Source organism: Ptychodera flava, chromosome 1 (assembly GCF_041260155.1).
Source record: "Ptychodera flava strain L36383 chromosome 1, AS_Pfla_20210202, whole genome shotgun sequence".
In the NCBI taxonomy this organism is placed as follows: Eukaryota; Metazoa; Hemichordata; class Enteropneusta; family Ptychoderidae; genus Ptychodera; species Ptychodera flava.
In genome coordinates, this window is record NC_091928.1 from 11901999 (window position 1) to 11924935 (window position 22937).

The following is a 22937-nucleotide window of genomic DNA, read 5'->3' on the forward strand; positions in this document are numbered from 1 at the left end:
GGTTATCGGAACAGCACAATTTTTTTGTTCGGCCTAATGTTTAACTTGTCTCGCTGCAAGCAGGTTATGCGCAGTTGACCAGAATTTCATATGCTCTTTTTTTTGAAAAAGATAAATTTATTTCAACATAGTCACAAATAAAACAAATATACATTACTGTGAATGCATTAAAATTACAATGTTTCTTGTCTGAAAAAAAAAACCAAATAATTAGCTGTTTAATTACAAAGATCGTCATATGAATGCATTCAGGATGCATTTTTCTCCTTCAAGTCTTACAAGGCTTGAAAATATAATATAAAGTTTGGAATATTCGAAATTCGGTTACTCTCGATGGAATTAAAGTTTCCCTTCAATCCTTTGTCATGCAATTAAAATTTTATCCCTCCTCATGGATGAATACATTATATTTCACTTATAAGATGATGAACAAAATGAGGATTTTATCACAGAGTTTCCAAGTGTTTCTTCTTTGTCGACCCTTTTCGTTAGCATAGCGCAGCCAGCGGTAGAAATGGGAGAGGATTTACAAATCTGAGTAGCCCGGTCACATCGGTCATGACCGGCGCTTCGAACTCCGGTCGAGGAGTCACTCCCGTACGACAACTTGCTGATAACTACTGGCAGTGGAGGCTTCGGGACTATCCAGAATTTGCAACGCTAATTGGATGTCACGATTATGACGACCAACTCGACTGTCACAGTCTTGAGGCTTACCAAGAGAGGAAGGTGAGTCATGCTGTAGACAGGTTGAGGTTGAGGGAGGGTGTCTGTGTGAATACAGGTGTGTACTATCGCCGGCCTTTGCCACAGGTGCCTGGAATCACAGGCACTTGACCCGTCGCTCTGCGATCGTTACTGATTCAGATTAATTAAAGAGACTCTTTCTGGATACTGTGAATCAGTACCGATCGGGAAGATACGGGTCAAGTGCCTGTGCCTCGAATTGCCAGTGTATTGTACATCATGGAGCCGGACACAGCAGCGTTTATCATGTTTATGTATACCACACACACTGCACTGCACGGTCCCTCCTTTGTGGAGGAACCGTGTCACACTGCAATACCAGGCACCTATGGCCTTTGCGCTTGAGTTTATATTGTCTATGCCAATGAGGTAGAAGCCACAGGCTCTTGACTCAATGCAGGCGAACCGCTAGCCGTCACTGATTTTTATTGTATCAGTGAATCAGTGACGGCTAGCGGTTCGCCTGCATTGAGTCAAGAGCCTGTGGTAGAAGCTATGTCGCTGCATGGAGGTACCAGTCTGGTACATGTACCTCCATGGTCACTGACACTGTTATCCGGTACCGGTAGTATATTTATGGTTTTTCGTATTCTGAATAAAGGTGTCCTACTTTACACTGAATCATTGGTATTACTATTAAGAGGAAAATCTGCTGGAAAAGTTGGACTATCGAGTGCCCTTTGCCCTTCATTACATAGTGTTTCACTGTTTGCTGCCCACGTACCCTGCCCTGTCCATGGTAAAAGTCACCACGCGTGATGTAATATAAGGTGACTCGCTGTGTGCATACATTCGTAAGGGGGCGTTCAGTTATTATGGCCGGGGGTGGGCCGGCAAATTCTTCCTGCGCATCAGTCAAAATAAGTGAACCCCCTACCCATTGTACCAAAAAATTGATGGACCCCCTTTCAAGATGACAAAAATCTTATGACCACCCCCCCCCCCCATTGCTTGAGTAAATTAGCTGCACACACAAACACCTCAGGGGTATAGAGCGATAGAATCCCCCCAAAAAAGAGCTTAGATTTTTTCAAATGACCTTCCTTACAAACTCAAAAGGTGTTAATGCTCAGATTTCCCATTCTGACTTGCTATAATTTTGAAATTACCCCTCAAAGGGGTTGGACAGAAATAGTGGATCGCAATATTTTTGCGCAAGCGTGTGTGTACATATTTTTGTATTTGGATTTAATTAAAAATCAGCTGTTGATAATGTTGATTCACTATACATGGTATACATATATATTCTCATACACGTATGAGGAATCTATGTAAATCTTTCTCAATGCAAAACTATATCTATGCATTTATAGATATTTGATAATTTACATAAATGTACTTGAATGAAATAGGGTTGTTACAACTGGCATGTGGACAAAAAGTTTGACCTTAAAATTTCACCAAAAATGTTCATCCACTATACATGGGAGTCAATGATAAAATTGTGAATAATTTTTTTTTCCAATGAAAAAACTGGTATACTTGTGCATATACAGACGTTCAATAATTAACAGAATTGTACTTGATAAGAATATGATGGTTAAAGGTGCATATTATGTGCACAAGAAATCTGATTATGGAATTTCACTGAAAATGTTCATCCACTATACATGGGAGTCTATGAGGAAAGTATGAATAATTTTTTTTCCAATACAAAAATAGGTAAACCAATGTATTTATAAATATGTACTCTCGATTATTGATATCAATTTTCTTGATTAGATTAGGGCAGGGCTCGACATAAGCGCTAGCCCACTAGCCTGAGGCTAGTAAATTTTCAAGAGGACTTGTAAAAATGTCTCTTGAGGTAGTCCTGCAGACTAGTGCAATTTTTCCATAGTTGTCTAGGAAAGTTTATCGCTACAAAACTAATGGGACGCCGGGCCACTCATTCGATAAGAATGAACAAGCCTCGATCATTTCAAAAATAAACTAACTTTTACCCAAACAAATTGGACAGTGAAGCAAACTTTATTGATCACCAACTTAAAATGAAACAGTTTACCTGCTACGGAGAATCAAATTGTACTGTACATGCCAGTAACATGGCCCCGGGAAACGTGGCTCAACGCTGAGCATCAAACGGAATTGTCTGCACGTCGTGTATTTTGGTTTGCTTGAAGCTCATCACTTCGCCTTAAAGAGCAACCCGACAATTTCATTCAAACACTGTATCCTTGCCTTTCAAAGAAGATTTTTCTCAAGATTTCTTCAGGGGCATTCCCAAACAACACCTCCGATCGTTTGTAGCCAGCTTGACCCTGCTTTAGAATGTCTACACATGCTGACCTCTGTATATAGTCAAGACCCCCTAGCTTGATTGAAGCTGATCTTAAAAAGAACCATCTAGCTTGCCAAAACAGTGCTATGGCAAGTTGCTACTGCTTGTACAGGTGAGGGAATTCCTATCAGATACTAATTTGGTGCAAATTTGAGGTGACACCCCCCCTGGATTTTGCTGGCCCACCCCCGGCCATAATAAATGAACGCTCCATAATATCCGTTCAGGTTCCAACAACCCGCACAAAGTTGACAGTTCTTGGCGTTTGTATTTCGCTATTTCAAGGCATTTCTTGGATCACTGATGTTCAGGGTTCGCACGCTCCTGGAAAGTCCTGGAAAGTCCTGGAATTTAAAACCACTCCTGGAAAGTCCTGGAAACTCCTGGAAAATCAAAATTTACTCCTGGAAACTCCTGGAAAATTGCTAGTTACAATCGCACATGGTCGAGAACGGCCAGATCGTAAAGGCGAGAGTCAAACAGTAGAATTGTCGAACGTCAAAATCGTAAAATGTGAAAAGATGTTTTGCGACAGATGGGGAGCCCTCCTGAGACAAAATTTGGAAAGCGTAGTAGTGTTTCTTATAATGTCGTAAAGGGGTACCCTTGTACTAGCCTGGGCGAGACCATGTTGTGTATTCCATGATCCACGGTTTTGCACGCATGTACAGTGACATTGAAGTATGCATGAGTAGCTTTACTTGTGGAGGGACCGTGTTGAAATTTAAAGCTTGTTCGGGTCATCAGTCTCAGCAATGCCTCCTGGAAAGTGTTTATTCAGCGATCATTGGTTGAAACAGCCCCAATACATAGGATGGAGCAGGCACAAGATAAATTCGCGGCAAGATGCAAGCTGATGCAAACTTTGTGAAAAGACTTTCGATGTATCGAAAAGCCTAGCCCTGCGTATGATGCTCCGTGTTCCCGTGGCTCGCCAATTGGTAAATTCATGCGAGATGTCGCCGTCCTTTGGGCCCTTGACCATGCATCGCCAGCAAACTAATGGTTTTGGACGTCATGCAAACAATTCTATGTCGCAGTCTGTGAGCGGTTGAGTGATTCGGGTAGGCATAGATTGGAATCGAGTTGATTTCGGCCGAAAGTAGTTAGAAAAGTGGTTTTTCGTGTGCGGTCCAAATTGGGACCGCATGTCTATGGACCTTAGCAGGACTGTAGTTGGACTGAGAGGCTTTATAACACCGGGAACACACAGCATCGTACTCTGGGTTATGAAAAGCCATGCTAAAGGAGCAAAACATCGAGCTCTGGTAGGAAAAAAAACAGGAGCAAGTAAATAAAATATTAATGATTTCTTTGCCCGATCTTCATCAAATGTAAAGTCATCGACTAATTCTAAGCCTTCCCAGAGTTTATCTTTCCCGACACCACACTCGCAACTCACAACTGTCTCAGTCATCAGCAATGTTATTCAGGATGTCGTCACCATCAAAACCTGTCAACTCGTCATTGACTGTATTTGTCAGCAAAATGATGTCTTATACTATAGGCTGAAGTTTTGTGGACAATGAAAACTTTAGAAAACATTATCATGTTTATTAAAATTGCATGCTTTATCATGCAAACACTCCTGGAAAATGGCATTTTTCAACCACAAATACTCCTGGAAAATAGCAAAAAAACTCCTGGAAAGTCCTGGAATTTTGATTTACTTGAAGTGTATGAACCCTGACAACATTTCACAACGAATGTGTGTGATATTAAGAACATGTAATTTCAAAGATGAAAAGGTTAAAAGTTAGCACTGATTAGATTGCATTCACAAGCATCTCTAGAGTAGGGGGGGATAGAGAGATTCAAAAAGAGTTCTCAGATTTTTTCAAATACCCCCTAACAAATTCGCAGTGTGTTCAAGTCCCCCTTCTAATTTGCTAAAATTTTGACGTCCCGCCTCAAAAGGAAGGAAAAATGTAGCCAATATAGTGCTTCATCCAAAAATATCAAGGGATTCTATAGGGCAAACTAATAACATTTTTCCCATAAAAACAAGCTGTATCTCTACATTTCTATGTGTGTGATAATTCATGTAAATATACTTTGCTTGAAGTGGCAGGTAAAAAGTGAGTGTGTGTACAAAAATTTGTCTTTTGGATTTCATCAATAATGTTGATTCACTATACCGGTACATGGTAGTCTATGAGAAAACTATGATCGTGTATTTTCCAATATAAAACTAGCAATATCTGTTGATTTATAGATGTTTTAAAACTGATATAAATGTGCTTGATTAGCATGGCGTGTTTACAAGTGCACATGTGTACAAGAAATTTGATTTTGGAATTTCACCAAAAATATTGATCCACTAAACATTGTCAATGTACTATGTAGTCTATGAGGAAACTATGAATGATTTTCTCACAATAAAAAACGAGCTAAATCTGTGTATTTATAGATATTTGATGATTAATATTTATGTTCTTGATTAGACTAACTTAAAGGTGGTTACAAGTGCACATGTGTGTAAGATATTTGATTTTGGAATTTTACCGAAAATGTTGATTCACTATACATTCTAGTCTATGAGGAAACTACAAATAACACATAGGTTATCATCTCCCGAATTGTTATTCAAAGGTTGTTTGACCTGAAGCTTCCAGTTGTTATTGATGACACTATGCACTATTCTAAATAGTTTGTATTCTGTCAAAATCCTGAAAAAAATGTACATACGGTACATGACATGAATGTTTGATTCTGACCTAGACCCAATATATTGTCAACGGGAGAATGTTATCAAATATCCCAAATTGTTATTGAAAGGCTATGGTTGAAACATTTAGTCATTATAGAGACAGTTTTGCACAATAGAGGGGTTGGGTGAGTAGAAATGGGGACAACCTACATGTAATTCTTTTGCCTCAAGGTGGCTGCTCGTAGATCATCAATAGATTGTTTAATATGCCAAAAATGGAAATGGCAGGAAATGAAAGTGCCAGAAGGTATGGTATTTGAAGAGGAATTTGATAGTCAATAAATTTTCAAGTCCCCTCCCCTTTGCAATGTCAATTTTTTTCAGATCCCCCCTTACATGTTGTAAATTTTTTCGAGTCTCTCCCCCTTGAAATTCTCCCACCATCCCCACCCTTCCACAGGTGTCAGTGAATGCAGCCTTACTGGGACTTTAATTTTCCCAAACATTTTGTAGATACAAAGTGGTGTTAAAGCTATGCAGCTATATGGTTTGAAATGGAAGGTTCCATCCCAAAACCCTGCAGCAACAGTGTAACCCAACCATCGGCCCATACACGTACACCCTATGCTGTAACCCTGCCTCTAATGACTTCCAACATGTCTATTACAGCAAAGCCACTAGCCCACCAGTTTCATGGAGATATTTCAGAGTATCTAAATTGAATTTTTTCTTGGAACATTGTCAATGTGATAGCAAAGCTCATCCTATTAATGGCAGAGTGTTGAGCACAAATCACACTGAAACCAATTGTAATTCACCCACACACCGCCCTCGCAGTTGACAGTAGCATGTCCCAGCATTATCTGTTCATACCTTTCTGAGTGTGATTGTTTTTGTCATCATTATTGATAATAATTACAGCAATAAGTTTTAGTATTAAAAGGCAAGTAGCTTTAACTTTTGATGTTTTTTTCACCATTTTTGTTTGTATCTCAACTTAAAGTTTTTGTTCCACTCCATTTTATGTTGATACACTGACTGCTCAATTTATACCTACTGGTATGTGTAAAGTGCACTGTCATTGTTGACATTTGTATTTTAGTCTGGACTAGACCATGTTTGTCAATTATATAATAATGCAGTCTATACATATAATGTACAGGTTGAGTTAACAAGCTGAGTGCTGAGTGTCTCAACATGCTTTGGGGAGTAGAACAAGGAAGTATGGTTTAAATAAAAAATGAAAATTATGAAAAAGTCATCAAAAGCAGCAGATACTGGTCTCCTGAAAGATAAAGGGCCTACAGTTCTGCTTTAATCTTCATAACTCCTGCCAATAAATTAATGGGCTGTTTGTAATATTTATCACCAGCAAGTTTGTCAAAGATTTCTGCAACAGGTGAGTGACTTGGAGGGCAATGAGCAGAATGAAGATGACGTCATCAACCTTGCACTTCTGAAAAACGAACTTGAAGTGTACTTAAAGGGCTTTGACTTGAAAGGGTAGGTATAGTATCACAGCTTTCTATGTATCGAGTAATACTTTTCAGATCAAGTCATTCAAGATCAGCATTGAAATCTAAAGAGTGTCAAGATAATCAGTGTAGCACACATTACAAACACTGTGATTGTTACACTGTCATTTCTGAGATTTGTGTACCTATCATTTTGACTAAATTACACTATTTTTGTATTGTACATGTATTTCCATTGCAAATTCTTACTCTATTTCCCAACACATACTGTATGTAGCTTATCATTAACCCTTTGAGCGCCAAAGTCAACTTTTGCCGCCTTTAAAAAATGTACCCCAGTCAAAATTTTTCAGATTTTTGCCAAAATTTTGATGAAAACCTGTAGCCAATGTAATGTGATGTCCGTTTGGTCCAAAATTATCAAACAAATTACAGAAATAATCTTAAAAATTGTTAAAATGTTGCACTAAAATTTTGGTGCGAAAAATTACAGCACTCAAAGGGTTAAAACATCATCTTAGATTAATATGAAATGCACTGTTGTTATTTACAATTGAATTCCAGTCGGGACCAGTTTTGATTTTTCAACAACAGCAACACAGTTTATTGTGTATCTCCACATGCCTTGGGGAGTAGAACAACAAACATAGTTAACATTTTGCAACAAAAAACCTCAAAAATCTTTCAACTATAACTGAAATGTCCCGTTACTAATAGCTATGAAACAATGCATCTGTGAAATATGGGGTTAAATATTTCTAAAAACTAGTTGCACTTGAATTTTTCACAGCTATTACATACCTATAGGTGGAATGGAAAACCTACTCATCTATGTTGAAAGACTTGTTAATAGCATGAACTACTGCTGTGAAGATGACTATGAAAAACTCTTCTCAAGATTAAGGAAATTACCAGAACAGGTTAGTAATGATTTGTAAAGTGCCGAAGTGATTATTTGCCATTTTCTGAAGGGGTTTAGTCTCAGGTACCCAGACTGCACTTCAGGACTTTCATCCAGCCCCCCCCCCCCCCCCTTCCCCCTCTCAACAAAGTCTAAATCCCATTCGAATACCTCCAGACATTGGGTGATGCATTATGGGAGCAATTGATCAACCATGTACATGTAATTATTCCTCTTTTTCCCGGGTTGTGTTTTTTTCTATGGTTTGTCTATGGAGCCTGGTAGAAAGAGGATTATTAGGTTTTGAGACTAAATCACAGAAAACATGGCTTCAAAGTTATGTAGCAGCAGCTTTTGAAGTCATTTAATCTCAGAAATTAGTAGGAACTGAACTATGACTTTAATGTCTTGCATCAGCTTACGAACAAGTACGATACAAATCATCCAACACATAAAAGTCAGGACTCACACTCATTACGAAGTACAGACTTTTGATGTGAAGTTTTTGATATAAGTTTTTAGTTATGTGTTCAGATATTGGATAGCTATGTAGAGTGATTATCGGTTATTTCCCTTTGGTTTTCTGTCATCAGATAGATGATTTCATAATCCTGATGCAACATGGGATACGAGAAGGAATAACTGCCCATCCACTGGTCATTGTGAGTAAAATGTCATCTCAATTACCATCATTTTGAGCCCACTCTAATCTGTATGAGTTTTAACACTTGTATGAAGATAGACACACGCATACACACCAATGAGTACAAGACTGTCATATATATACCGTATTCCTCCGATTCTAAGACCCCGCCCATTTATAAGACCCCCCAGGTTTATTTTACTGAATATGTACGGTGAAAACAGTACCTCGGACTGATTGCTTTAGCAGAGGTACAGCCGCATTATTTGCCAAAACACTGACGTGACATTTCTCTGCCATGCCAACTCTTGGAGAATGGATGAATGCTTTCTTCTTTGCCTTCAAGTAGTATTTTTGTTGACTGACACGTCACGATCGATGATATTCGAAAGTAACCGTGCCCGGTATGGGTGCTGCATCTCGCTTCAAACTTTCAACTTTGCAACCATCTTGAACAACGGCTACAGCATTTCGATCGTGTATGTTGTCTGCATCTCGGCGAAGTTCATACGGCAAACCAAGTTCTAGCTGATTGCGACGGTAGTTAGGCATGCCGACAGCGAGAATGTTTTTAATAATTACTTTTTTTCTTGCCCATGACGACCGTGCACTGTCTTTTGACTTTTCAGAAAATAAAGTCTACGATAAATCGACGCATTTTTATAGGATCTTGTAACGATGTCGGGAAATCCTTATGTTGCCGTTATCAATAGAAAATTTGGGACGTGTGAATGACACGAGCTTTGAACTTGCTTCGCTCAACTTTTACACTTTTGTTTTCATACTACTGAGGCAAAAGACTACGGCACATGAAAAAGTTGCTCTTTAAATGGTGTGCTTATAAAGATTTTTCAACAGTTTTCTATCAGGTAAGGTATCTTTTGTGATCATTGTGAATAGCTGCACGTTTTCTCTTACGTTCAAATTTACCATTAAAGTAAAAAAAAATTCAACAGATTTCTATCACGTAAGTTTTCCTTTGTGATCATTGTGAAGCGCTGCAAGTTTTCTCTTACGTTCAACTTTACCGTATAAGCAACCAGTGAAAATAGAAATATCATTGGCATCGTAAAATCTTTCAAAAAGACTTAATGACGACGATATCGACTTCGACTGGTTTGACTTAGATGAAGAGGGCAATTATTGTGTTGACAAACGAAACGCGATATCCAAAGTTTCTTCCGCGCATGAACTGAAAATTCTTTGAATTTGAATTCTTTGAATTCCGTTTATGTTTCATCAATTTTGTAGTTTTTCTCATATAATGAAGGTATTTATTGTTTGGACGGCATTTGTTTGTGTCCTTTCCTGAACTAGTCCCAGCAATGAGTAGAACGATAGTGTAACAGATTTTCAAGATTATGCACGCTTTCGAAGTCTTGCGAGGGAAAAATAACCAACTTCATAAGCTTAAACGGCCCTATACACTTACAGTTAGAACAAAAACGTGCATGATCGTACCATATTCCGAACAGTTGATCATAGATGACTGAATTCCACATCAGGAGACATTTCGGTCATCGATACAAGTAATAAAAAAACTTCAGGGTGTATTGCCAAAAAATCAACACATCAAATATAAAGCAGATTGGCGCAGCAATCTTTCGTCTCGGCCAGCTGATGCCTCAACACTTTACCTGTTCGAGCCTGCCTGTTCGTAAGATCACATTTCGTTTCGAGATACGGTTAGACTTTTTGAAACTAGGAGCAAAATAATAAAACTCACGACGTGTAATTGATTGTTTATTTGAAGGAGTACAGTAAATGAAAATCGTACATAGAAAACATCGGACAGACACCATCCCACTGAACAGAATTTTACCTTGACCTCATGCACTGACACCTTTGACCTATTGCGTAAATTGACCAATCACAGCCAGCGGAACTTCAGGGACTTTCCCTTCACTCATTGTCTGACCTTTGTGGCCATGCTATGGGGAGCTAGCTGCTGCTGAGGAACGTACTTGTCGTACAAAGTTTTGTGGTGATTATCTGTTCACGAAATACAAAGATTTATTGCTATCGAATTGTTTAGTAAAAGAAGGTATGGCAAATACGTTATATTTCAAGACTTGTGGATCTCCATTAATTTGTACTTGTACAGATTCGACTGCCAGTATCTAGGCAGCATGGCCATGAGTCGATATCACAAAGTATGAGTTGTCTGTAGCGTGAATCAAAAAATCATTGGCATAAAAATTTGCATAACATTGCATAAATTAGCATAAATTAACTTCGACGTTCGATTTCGCGGTGACATCCGTTTAATAGACCCCCCATATGTTTTTCGTCATCTTTGGTTCTGAAAAGGGGGTCTTAGAATCGGAGGAATACGGTATGTACATGTAGGTCTCAATGGAGTTGTCGCCAGAGTCAAACCTGACAATAAATGGAAAACCTCAAAGCTTCCATGCGTCTCAATTTCTAGAAATTGCACATCTTTATTTGTGTGCTCAGCAGAAAAGGGGCACAAAAGGCAAAAACTATATCAAATAAATTTCTTTCTTCATGTTTGCATTTGGAAATTAATTCAGAAAAAAGTCATTCAATGGAATTATTGATATTATCATCAATATTTAAAGGAACCTTGTGCAAGACGTGTTGGCGAGTTTGTACAGAAAAGTGTGGAGTCCACTTCTTTCTACAAGCCATTCCTGAGACTAAAGGACCTACGCAGTGTATCTGAAGATAGGTATGTACGCAGTTTCTGTCTTTGTGTTCTAGTAACTGTAGTAAGGGTCAGCTGTAGAATTTCAAATCAGTAGCCACACTTTCTCAGTGTGGCTGATTTGGTCTTCATTTCATTAACCACACACAACTTTTGTCAGCCACACATAACTAAATACGTGAAGACACGTCTTGCAGCAGTCTTCAAGTTTTTTATGTGGACACATACGTACATGTACCGGTACATACGAAGTGACTGACTGACAGACAGACAGACATACATACATTCATACATACCGATATATACATGACAACCAGAAAGGCAGATAGGCGGACGGAATACATACATACATACATACCTACAGTATATTGTACATACATACAACACAACTGTACATTCATACATACATACATACATACACTCATGCAGTATTCATACAAACATGACAACCATTCATTCCTACCTGCCTATCTAGTCACCCACCCACCCACTCACACATAGGCATATGATCAACATTTTCTGATGTCAGAATTTATGAACACAGTTCTTTAAGAGCAATCATTCAATGAGGCATGTTTCCCATGGTTCAACACTTTCACTGCTACGGTTTGGTCCAAACCTGTTATTACCAATGATGATTGTGGACCTACCGGGGTACTTGCAGGGAATAAGGGGTGAACATTCTCACGTGCAAATTGCAAAGTTACACCCTGCTGAATGCATTTCATCTCTACTTGATCAATGAGATGTGTATTTCATGTACATACAGCGACATTTTGATTCCATAATTATCACCTGGCACTCATAAAGCACTTTTTCTTGACCATTTAGAATGGAGACATACTGTATACGTAATTCGCAAATACAGTTATCAAGGACAAAGTATGAGAGAGACATGCCTCCTGTGTTAACGTCATCACAGAATCTAGTTTTTCCAGGAGCTGTGGTTCTACACAATGTAAATACCGGTATAAAATAGTTTACAGCCCTGCCCCTTTAATTTGTCACAAAGTTCATTGCGTATGGTAATATTTCCACTGGTTGCAAAAATACTTGGATAAGTATTTTCCTTAGTCATAAATGGGGTCATTCTGACAAGAATATTGATAATTTTCAAGGAGAAAATTCAGCCATGGCCTCACCAAGTTTCTTTGCTCATCAGATTCTACTTGTATGGAGCTACAATTTCTAAGATATACTATCAACTACATGGTTACTTGTCATTGAATTGCTTGCATCTGTGTGCACGGTGGATGAGTAGCTATTATCAGTGTTTATACATTAAAGCCCCAGTAATGCCAACTTTTGGTGGTAATTTCACCATTTTTATTAGCTCCGCTGTCAGCGACGCGGAGCTTATCAGATAGATTGATTTTCCGTCGTTCGTCAATTGCCTTCTCCTCTTAAACCGCAAGTCTGATTGCATTGAAATTTTATATGCAGTTCACTTGGGGTGACCTCACATAAGTTTGTTCAAATCGTGGTGAAATTTGCTTATTTGTATTTTGGGGGCAGTTTTTGCTGTTTTGGGTAAAAAAATCTTCTCTGAAACCACTTGTCCGATTGCTTTGAAATTTGATGTGCAGTTTACTTAGGGTGACTACCGTATAGTCAGATTTGTTCAAATCGTGGTGAAATTTGCGTATTTGTATTTTTAAGGTAATTTTTGTTGTTTTTGGTAAAAAAATCTTTAAAAATCTTCTTCAAAACTACCAGTCAGATAGCTTTGATATTTGGTACATAGGTCCCTAGGGATGATCTATTTCAGGTTTGTTCAAATTGTGCAGAAATATGCAAATTTGCATTTTTAAGGCAAATTGCCATTTTTGGTCAAAAAATGTGTTTCTCAAAAAGTACTGGTCTGATAGCTTTGAAATTTGTTTCTATAGATGAACTAAGTAATATAGTTACATTGAATTTCTGATGAAATCTGTAATTTCGTATTTTTGGGGCAATTTTTGCCATTTTTGTTAAAAAAATGTGTATTTCCAAAACTACTCATCTGATACCTTTTAAATTTGGTATACAGATTTTTCTATAGATGAATTAAAATATTATATAGGGCTTAGCCCTTGGTGTCGCGCCAGGGGTTAAGATTTGCAATGTTATTTGTATTGATTCATGATAAAATAGAATTAATTTTTACTTTATATACGTTTGTATGACAACTATGCCCAGTTTCCCTCTGATGAAAGCAGTTCACATATGTACACGACGTCAAACCCTGCAGCAGTGCAGGTATAGATTTTCTGTATTAATGTGTAAAAATGTTAGACAATAATTGGCAATTTTTACCATGATAACAGCCTATTGTGTTAAACAAGGGACGCATTATGCCATCATTATCATTGCAATGGTAACCGCACTGCCCACCTTCCACTTGCAAGCTGAAAACTATAGCGTTCCCCCAAAAACGGGCAAATTTCTAATCTAGATATTGACACAGGGGGCGCTTTTCTAAAATTCAATCCCAGCATTCTTTGCGTATGCCCCCCCCCCCCCCCCCGTTCATATGCACGACAATTTTTTTCTCCCTTTTTCCAGTTTTTATGCGTTATATTAACGATATTTTGTATCAGCGACAAGGTGGATAATAACATTTACTGGCCAATAAAAGAGATACATTTTATAAATGGCATGTTATAAAATAATAATTTGCATGTTTCGTATTTGTTTATTTACGAGTACTCAAAAAAACATGGCAGCGCCCATGAAAGTAGGGTACACTTCCGGTTACTCGCATAGTATATTATGAATATGTGCATGCGTAGTCAGTAAGCCGCTGGCGCGACTATTATATTTATTGAAATAATGACGAAATCTGTAATTTTGTATTTTTGGGGCAATTTTTCCAATTTTGGTCCAAAAATGTGTTTCTCAAAAAGTACTGATCTGATAGCTTTGAAATTCAATATGCAGGTTCCTACAGAATAACTAAATTTGATATTTTGAAATTATGATGAAATCTGCAATTTTGTATTTTGGGGGCAATTTTTGCCTTTTTTGTTCAAAAAATGTGTTTCTCAAAAACTGCAATTCGATAGCTTTGATATTTGGTATACAGGTTCCAGGGGATTATTGTAATGTATGATATATTGAAATTATGGTGAAATCTGCAATTTTTAGCTCATATTTGGTTTTGTATTTAAATACCAAAAAGGGCTTATATGATGAGTCTGTGGCGTCTGTATGTATGTATGTGGGTATGTATGTGCGGATGTATGTCCGTCACACACAAAGGCTCCCTTACCGCCAAAGCTACCATCTCAGTACTTGGTGTACAGGTAGATGCAGGGGTTGAGATGTGATGTTGTTAAAATGAACATGTCTGTATCAAAAATATGCAAATGAGGTAAGAAAAAGGGAAATCCTGCAAATGTGCAGGAGTGATGGCATGCCAGTGACTTTAAATAGGCTAACTCTACTGACCTTGAGTCATTTCCTGTCATTGTTTACGAGCTGTTACATATTAACAGACCTGCTCAAACCATAGACAGTAGAGGAGGGAAGACTAAGAGGGGCTAGCTGCCTTTCTGCTATGCATGTTGCTAAAGTTGCTATGCATGTTGCTATGCATGTTGCTAAAGTTGACCTCCAGTACCTAAAGTTTCAGACCTTATTTACTTTTGTCATTCTTGTTTTTCTTGTTTAAATATTTCTTGTTGTTTTTCTGGTTGTACTGTGCAGAAATCATTGTCATAACATCAACATAGAATTTTCCTGCACTGAACAGATAGAAACAACATTTATTATTGTTGATCTTTGAGCGACACCGTATAATTGCGTTATTTTTATTTTTAGGGGCAGTTATTGCCATTTTTGGTCAGAAAATTTTATTCTCAAAAAACTACTCGTCAGATAGCTTTTGTGGACATGTTCTTAGGAATGATCCGATGTGATATGTTCAAATTATGATGAATCTTCACTTGTATATTTTTGCAGCTATTTTAGCCACTTTTCCCTGGCCACTGAAATGAGCTATCAGAGATTTCCACCTTCTTCATCAACATGTGTCAAAAATAGTTATTCTCTACGTAAACACAGCAGTGGAGCTATATCGGCCGCTAGGTCGCTTGTTTTGAATATGAACCATAATTCCTTGTTCTTCTCCCGAAAGAATGTTGATGTACACAGTATCCAGCTTGTCAACTCAGCCCCTATGGTTGTAAAGTGCATTGTTATCGTTGAAAACTGACTTCTGGTCTGGACTACAACTCAAATGTAAACAATAAAATTGCATTTTACACACATTTGTACAATAATTAAGTTGAGAAACTAAATATTGGGTGTTTTAACATTCTTTGAGGAGTAGAATACAAAGTTGCAATTGATTTATAAAATAAAAATAATGAAAAAATCATTGAAAGTTAGCATTGCTGAGGCTCTACTGTTTCATTGACTAAACAATTGCTGTACTTTATTTCACTTCTTAATATTGCCTCTGTGACCCCCTGACAGGAAACTGGAAATCCAAAAGACGGGTGTTCGGCTGATCAAGGATAATGTCCAAGCTTCATTTCAAAAATTTGTACACTTCCTGAAAGAAGTGAGTGCTACTTTTTATCCTCATTTCAGTTGACAAACTTAGCAGCAAATATAAACTATTATGACAGGTTTTAGTGAATGATTCCATGAAGCAGTGCTTGATTGATCTGATATCGAATAGCTTGACCAACAACTTTGAAAAGTTTATGCCAAGTTCACATGCCATCAACAGGTCAAGTTGCTTAAAACCTGTCAGTGAAGCATAACATGCCCTGAATAAATACCATGCTTAGTAAGTCAAAGTATATGTAGGTTTTGGCTCAATGCTGCTTTTTACTGACTCTACAAATTGGAAAGTGACAAGCCTTATGAAGGATAAGGGTGGATGATCACTTCAATTTTTGCATATCCATGTATCTTATGTGGTTACTGACTGACTGACTTGCTTGGTATCTCTGCTTTTTCATCCACAGAGCATACATGTATGCCTACTGCAGGGGTGCCCAGTGTGATATGTCATTGTACATGAATTGTATGATACAATGTTCCAACTAACCCAAATGCTGTATCTTCAATTCCCCAATTCCAAATGCCCAGTGTTAGACACCATCATACGTACATGTACATGCATATTATTGACTGACGAAAAATCTCTGCATTTTTAATCACAGGAGTATATTCCAAATGCCAAGTGCGACGTTTCCCGCTCTTCCATCACGAATGGCGCAGCCTACTATCAGGCAGCTCTGACGTTTTATTTGACCTGTGATGTCACCCCTCAGAAGGTGCATGACATAGGTCACAGAGAGGTCAAAAGGTTACAGAGTGAAATGCAAAAGGTAAGGCTTGTATATCACATTAGAAGATGACATCACTCCTGTAGCCCTATATAGTATGACTTGTGTATAAGGAATTTCATCAAAAACATTCAAAATGACAAGAATATTCAATATTGAAATATTTTTTAATTGCTGTAAAATTACCAGTATATTCATTTTCCCATCATTTCATTAGAATTTGCATTGTAGCTTGGAGTTTGTTATACCAGTATGTTGTTGCCTAGACAAACAACAAACAAACAAACAAACAAAATATTTCAGTAAAATTTTAAATCTTAAACTGCTGCTGTTTTTCCCAAAGATAATGAAAGAGGTTGGCTTTGACGGCACTCTTCAAGAATTCTATGAATACCTAAAGAGGGATAAGCAGTTCTATTTTGACAATGAGGTAAGGCATAAACTTTTAAGGTTTTTATCACTTTCTGAAAACATCATTTATCGGTAAAAGGGAAAAATCTGAATGATTTTTTTGAATTTCATAATATCAAAGAAAATAATACACGACTTTCTTAAAATCAACCATGAACTTGTATTATGTTTTGTTTAGGTGAAATGAAAATTGTCTGAAGAAATAGTTACTAGATCCTTACAAATTCTTTAGTAGTTATTTATCTCTTGTCTACTTGAAATACAGCAACAGCAGACTTCTAAATTTTATGAATTTGCTCTTTTTTCATGACATGATGGCAAACAGGAGCAATATCTTGGCAGTTTCAGGGAAGCCTTGGAAAGAATTCGCAAGCAGCTGCCAAAGTTTTTTAAGAACATACCTAGAATAGAGTTACAGTAAGTCAGTTTAATTCCTTATGTGTGCTGAAGTTTTTCTTATGAAACTGTAATAATTTGTAGTTTTAATGCTATCTTTTTGATAATGTTTGCATTATTTTTTTTTAAATGTCAAAAACAAAAATAGTGAAAAAATTATCAAAAGTTAGCATTACTTGCCCTTTAATATACAATGTATAAGTTTCTCAAGAAACTGCTTTTCTATTTGGAAAACTTCACGTAGGTGTTTATGCGATGTTGTGAAAACAACAAACATTTTGTAGTCTCCCATGCTTTGACGCTTTAAGTTACGCAGGTATAAGTCGCGTCGCTCAGTATATTGAAAATATATTGAAATATACAGGGTCTATACAATCTTTGAAAGCAATTGAGTGACCTTTGGAAGAATTTTAAAGCCTCTGGGAAAGTCCTGGCAAAGCCCTTGAAAATGAAATTGAATCCTGGAAATTCATGGAAAATTGATGTAATCCGCCCATGAGTTTCAAAAACAACAAGATGATCAGTCACCATTAAATATTGTAATCTGGAAAATGGTATTCATGATGTCATAGAGTCCTTGAAAATGTTGACAAAGTCCTTGAAAGTACCTGAACTTTAAGTGACGCTAAGTGTATGGACCCTGGATATTGGTTTGTTGTGGGATAATACAGTAGGTAAGCAAAACCAGATCAACAGTAGTTTGCATTGAACCATTGGCAATACGGGAAATTGACATAGTACCAGACTTGAGGAGTTACAACACTGTCAAGTGTAACTGTTGTCTAGGTGGTAATATCAGTCAACAACAAAGAAATCAACTCTCCAAAGTTGAAGCATTGTCTGGAAGGAGGTCACAAGGTAGTCAAAACAACACACGCATCCTGCTGAAAGTCCCAGACAATGTTTCAACTTTAGCAGAGATGATTTCTTCGTGATGGAACGATGTTACTGCCAGACGATAGTTACGGTATTGGCAACTCCTCACTTTAGACATTCTGTCTCATTTCTGGTGTTGGTGATCGTTCATCACAAAGCACTGTAATTTGCGCTTTGCATAGAAACACGTACATGTATCAATGGTTAGAAGGATTTCAAATTGGACAAAGGCCAGTTTCAGCAACAGCGAATTTGACTCTCTGTCTTTCAAATTTTTGGCATGAATCAGAAAAATGATATACTAAAATCTCGCACTTTGCATAAACAATGCCAGAATGTCAGCAGATGTCTGTGGGCAAGTCTACTGACACCTTGATATTATTAACCCCTTGACCACTATGGTTTGGTCAAATCCCATTATTCTCTATGGCAAAGTTTGATCTTTACACTAGGAAATAGGGGTGAGAGGGTTGACAGATGTTTAACTCTTTGAGTGCCAAAGTCAATTTTTGTCATCTTTCTAAAATATACAGTTTGTAGTAAATTTTTTCCAGATTTTTGCCAAAATTTTGATAAAAAACTGTAGCAAATAAAATATGTCTATTTGGTCCAAAATTATCAAGACAATTAAAGAAAAATTCGCAAAAACTGGTAAAATGTTGTACTTAAATTTTGGTGGGAAAAAATACGGCACTCAAAGGGTTAAAACTTTGTGCAGTGCATTATTCAGTGTTTCATAAAACATGAAATTTTGCAGGTGTTGTAATTTCCATCTTTCTTCAAAGATTTTGAATTGTAAATTTTCCAGATGTTCAAGGTTTCACACCTTTGCTCTTCTGAATTTTGAACTGGGGTGCATTTCTCATAAAAAATTCAGTGAGTTTGGAATGACACTTTCTCATCTTAGAAAATAATAACGAGAAGGGAAGACACTCCCACACTCTTTCTTACTATGTCCACTGTCTCATGAGAATGTATAAAAAATTCCAACTTGTTAGAACTTAATGCCTGTCAGATTCCACAAAGATGTCATGGTGCTTTTATGCATTTCCGTGAAGTCTTGAACAACATGTTTTGCAATAAGAAAAATAGTTTGAAAATGAAAAACATGCCCATTTTCAAATGTTTTTCTCCCATAAGCAATACATGTGTATGCAGAGTTTGAATTTTCAAAACATTTCTAGAGGAATGTCACACAATTGTTATCAGATCCTGTGCCAATCTAACATGATGGAAACATATTGATGATTTTTTTTTTCAGAGTCCAGGGAATAGAGGCTGGTGACAAGGCTTTAGTTAATGCTTATTATGTTGGACCATCACCCTCTGGGAACAGACCTGGAATAGTTAATATCAACTGTTCAGACCCTAAAGCCAGGTAAGCTGATACAGTTGACATAGTTTTCATCAATATGACCTGGCATGGTATAATTATCTTCAAGTCTCTTCTTTCTCCTCTGATGCTCTCAGTGTCTTTGTCTGTGGCACTCTGAGTGTGTCAGTGTCTCCATAAATGTATGTGTCTTAGTGTGTCAGTATCTCAGTATGTGTCTGTCTGAATGCCTCAGTGTCTCAGTATGTGGCAGTGTCTCACTATGTGTCTTTCTCAGTGTATTTGTGTAGTCTATAAGTTTTCCAACATGCTTTGGGGAGTAGAACAAGAACTTGCTGTTTTCATACACTACAAAAATAGTGAAAATATTAGAAAAAGTTACAGCTAGTGTACGTTTAATTGCTTCCAAGGCCAGCGTATACGGTAGATTTACAAAATAGAACAGTGGGTGTATTATCATGCTTAGGAAACACCCTATATTTAGATGTTGCTGCCACAGATACTGCATTTACAATATCTGATGTAATGCATGTATAATGAAATTGTAGGCTTTCATTATGTGAGGCCTAGTCATGTTAATATGTTGTGTTAATTGCCTCCAAGGCCATCATATGAAGTGATGTCACTGACGCTTCACGAAGCGGAACCCGGTCATCATCTCCAGTGTTCATACAGTCTAGGACAGCATCACCTGCCGGGATTTAGACGACTGAAGGATGAACGGCAGTTCTGCACTGTTCCCTCTAGATTTCCAAAAAACACAGGATACGTTGAGGTGATGTACTGGTCTATTGATTGTGACTGATGTACATGAGCATCCGTACATCTAAAATAGAAATATGATAATATCCTCAGAAGTCTTGTCCCTCTGCTACTTTGTGAGTGCAGGCTGTACAGAGTAGGTGTTAGCAATTCCATTAAGGTAGTATTCGCCTTGAAAGTGAAAGACTGACACTTTTGTTAAAAGTTTTCTCAATGAAAATTTCAACCATTCTCTTATACATGTACCCACCGAGATTAAAAATCAGGGTTCACCTCACAAAGTTCGTGTCCAAGAGTAACCGAACACAATTTACCAATATTAAAAAATTCAATATGGCTGCCATTCCTTTGTTAACTCTGTTGGGAAAATTGCATTTTTTGATTTTTGAAGAAAGCATATTGAAGAAAACTTTTCTTACTCCGTGAGCTTTAAAATTAGCCCCAAGAAGAGGTACATCAGTAAAGAATTGTAAAAGTTTTAGTCTGACTATGTAGTTGTTATTCTAGCAACCAGCATAATTAGTGGTTATTCAGTCGAACTTGAGATCAGAGTGTGCAAGTCAGCTTTGCATGACTTACAAGTTCAATGAGATATCCTCAAATACATTCAAAAAAATTCGATTTTTTGAAAATCTCCTGATGAAAAACATACTCTAAGTTTATCAGACCCAGGACATGTACACATTTTCAGAAATTGTTTTCTTTTAATTTCAAATAATAAGTTTGTTTGTTCTTTATCTTTTCAGGGATGGGGCATGTATTGTGAATTTCTTGGTGAAGAGATGGGCATGTATGAAGGTGACTCGTACAGTCTGTAAGTATGTGCTATGGAAAGCCATTGTTGACTTAAGGGGGCGCCGCACCCAGCACAGCGTATTTTGCTCAAAATCAATTTTTTGTTCATTCATTCAATTTTAATTATTTTGTTGTTAGCCGAAGATTAAAATAGTGGTTGGGTTCACCTTCTAGCTAATCAAGCTGTCATAAGCTGCGCGATAAAGTAGTTAATTTATGCAAATGTAATATATGCAACTCATCTGATTTTCTGGCTTCTCTTTTCTCCAAATTTAAACATTTCTAAAGAATTTAACTCCACTCTGGCTGGGTCAAATTTTCTGAAATTTCCACATTATGTTCTTAAAATGCCAAAATCGACAATTGTTTGGGGCAATAAAGTTCTTACATTTAGAATAAGAGGCATTTTAATTTTGCTAATGATGTTTTTAATCACTGTTTTGAGTGTCAATTTTCAACCAACGCCATTTTAGAATGAGGATAGATAATGCAAAATAAAAAAGTTATTTTATACTACATATACTCTTGTTGCAAGTAAAATATTTCATTTAAAAAAATAGTATTAAGTTTTTGACTTAAGTTAATTTTTATCATTTATACCAAAATTGAGGTTTTTTACCCTAAATATACACCCCTTCATACTTCGAGTAAACTATTACTACCATACTAAACTCTAGATTCTCTGCTTTTAGAAAAAAAAGGTATGAGGGGGTTTCCTTGTCATCTTAGAGAGCGTTCATTTATTATGGCCAGGAATGGGCCGGCAAATTCGTCCTGCGCATCAGTCAAAATAAGTGAACCCCCATTACCCATTGCACCAAAAAATTGATGACTCTCCCCCCTCCTACCTCTTTTAAGATGACAAAAACTTTATGATCCCCCCCACACACACACACACACATTGCTTCAGTAAAGCTGCCAACACAAACACCTCTTGCAGGGTTCGTACGCTTCCGGAAAGTCCTGGAATTTAAAACCACTCCTGGCAAATCCTGGAAACTCCTGGAAAATCAAAATTTACTCCTGGAAACTCCTGGAAAATCGCTAGTTACGATCCCACACAGTCGAGAACGGCCAGATCGTAAAGGTGAACGTCAAACAGGATAATTGTCGAATGTCAAAATTGTCAAATGCGAAAAGATGTTTTGAGCCCTCCTGAGACAAAATTTGGAAAGCGTAGTAGTGTTTCTTATAATGTCGTAAAGTGGTATCCTTGCACTAGCGTGGGCGAGACCATGTTGTGTATTCCATTATCCGAGGTTTTGCACGCACATACAGTGACATCGAAGTAGGCATAAGTAGCTTGTGGAGGGACCGTGTTGAAATTTAAAGCTTGTTCGGGTCATCAGTCTCAGCAATGCCGCCTGGAAAGTGTTTATTCAGTGACCATTGGTTGAAACAGCCTGAGTACATAGGATGGCTGGAGCGGGCACAAGATAAATTCGCGGCACGTTACAAGCTTTGTAAAAAGACTTTCGATGTCCCAATAGCCTAGCCCTGCGTATGATGCTCCATGTTCCCGTGGCTCGCCAATTGGTAAATTCATGCGAGATATCACCGGCCTTTGGGCCCTTGACCATGCATCGCCAGCAAACTAATCGTTTTGGACGTCATGCAAACAGTTCTTTTTTACAGTCTGTGAGCGGTTGAGTGATTCGGGTAGGCATAGATTGGAATCGAGTTGATTTCGGCCGAAAGTAGGTAGAAAAGTAGTTGT

General features: G+C 37.5%; 1 protein-coding gene across 1 annotated transcript in view; it reads left to right on the forward strand.

Annotated features, from left to right (window-relative positions):
* The first annotated feature begins 529 nt into the window (after positions 1 to 529).
* Positions 530 to 22937, forward strand: part of LOC139130184 (uncharacterized) — a 30363-nt gene continuing 7955 nt past the window's right edge. Inside the window, exons 1-12 of the mRNA XM_070695927.1 lie at positions 530 to 729; positions 7051 to 7181; positions 7944 to 8073; positions 8648 to 8716; positions 11280 to 11389; positions 15824 to 15911; positions 16522 to 16689; positions 16991 to 17077; positions 17384 to 17475; positions 19592 to 19708; positions 20267 to 20438; positions 21172 to 21239. Of these exons, the coding sequence (XP_070552028.1) occupies positions 559 to 729; positions 7051 to 7181; positions 7944 to 8073; positions 8648 to 8716; positions 11280 to 11389; positions 15824 to 15911; positions 16522 to 16689; positions 16991 to 17077; positions 17384 to 17475; positions 19592 to 19708; positions 20267 to 20438; positions 21172 to 21239 (1403 nt within the window). The 5' untranslated portion in view covers positions 530 to 558. The remainder of the gene's footprint in view (positions 730 to 7050; positions 7182 to 7943; positions 8074 to 8647; positions 8717 to 11279; positions 11390 to 15823; positions 15912 to 16521; positions 16690 to 16990; positions 17078 to 17383; positions 17476 to 19591; positions 19709 to 20266; positions 20439 to 21171; positions 21240 to 22937) is intronic.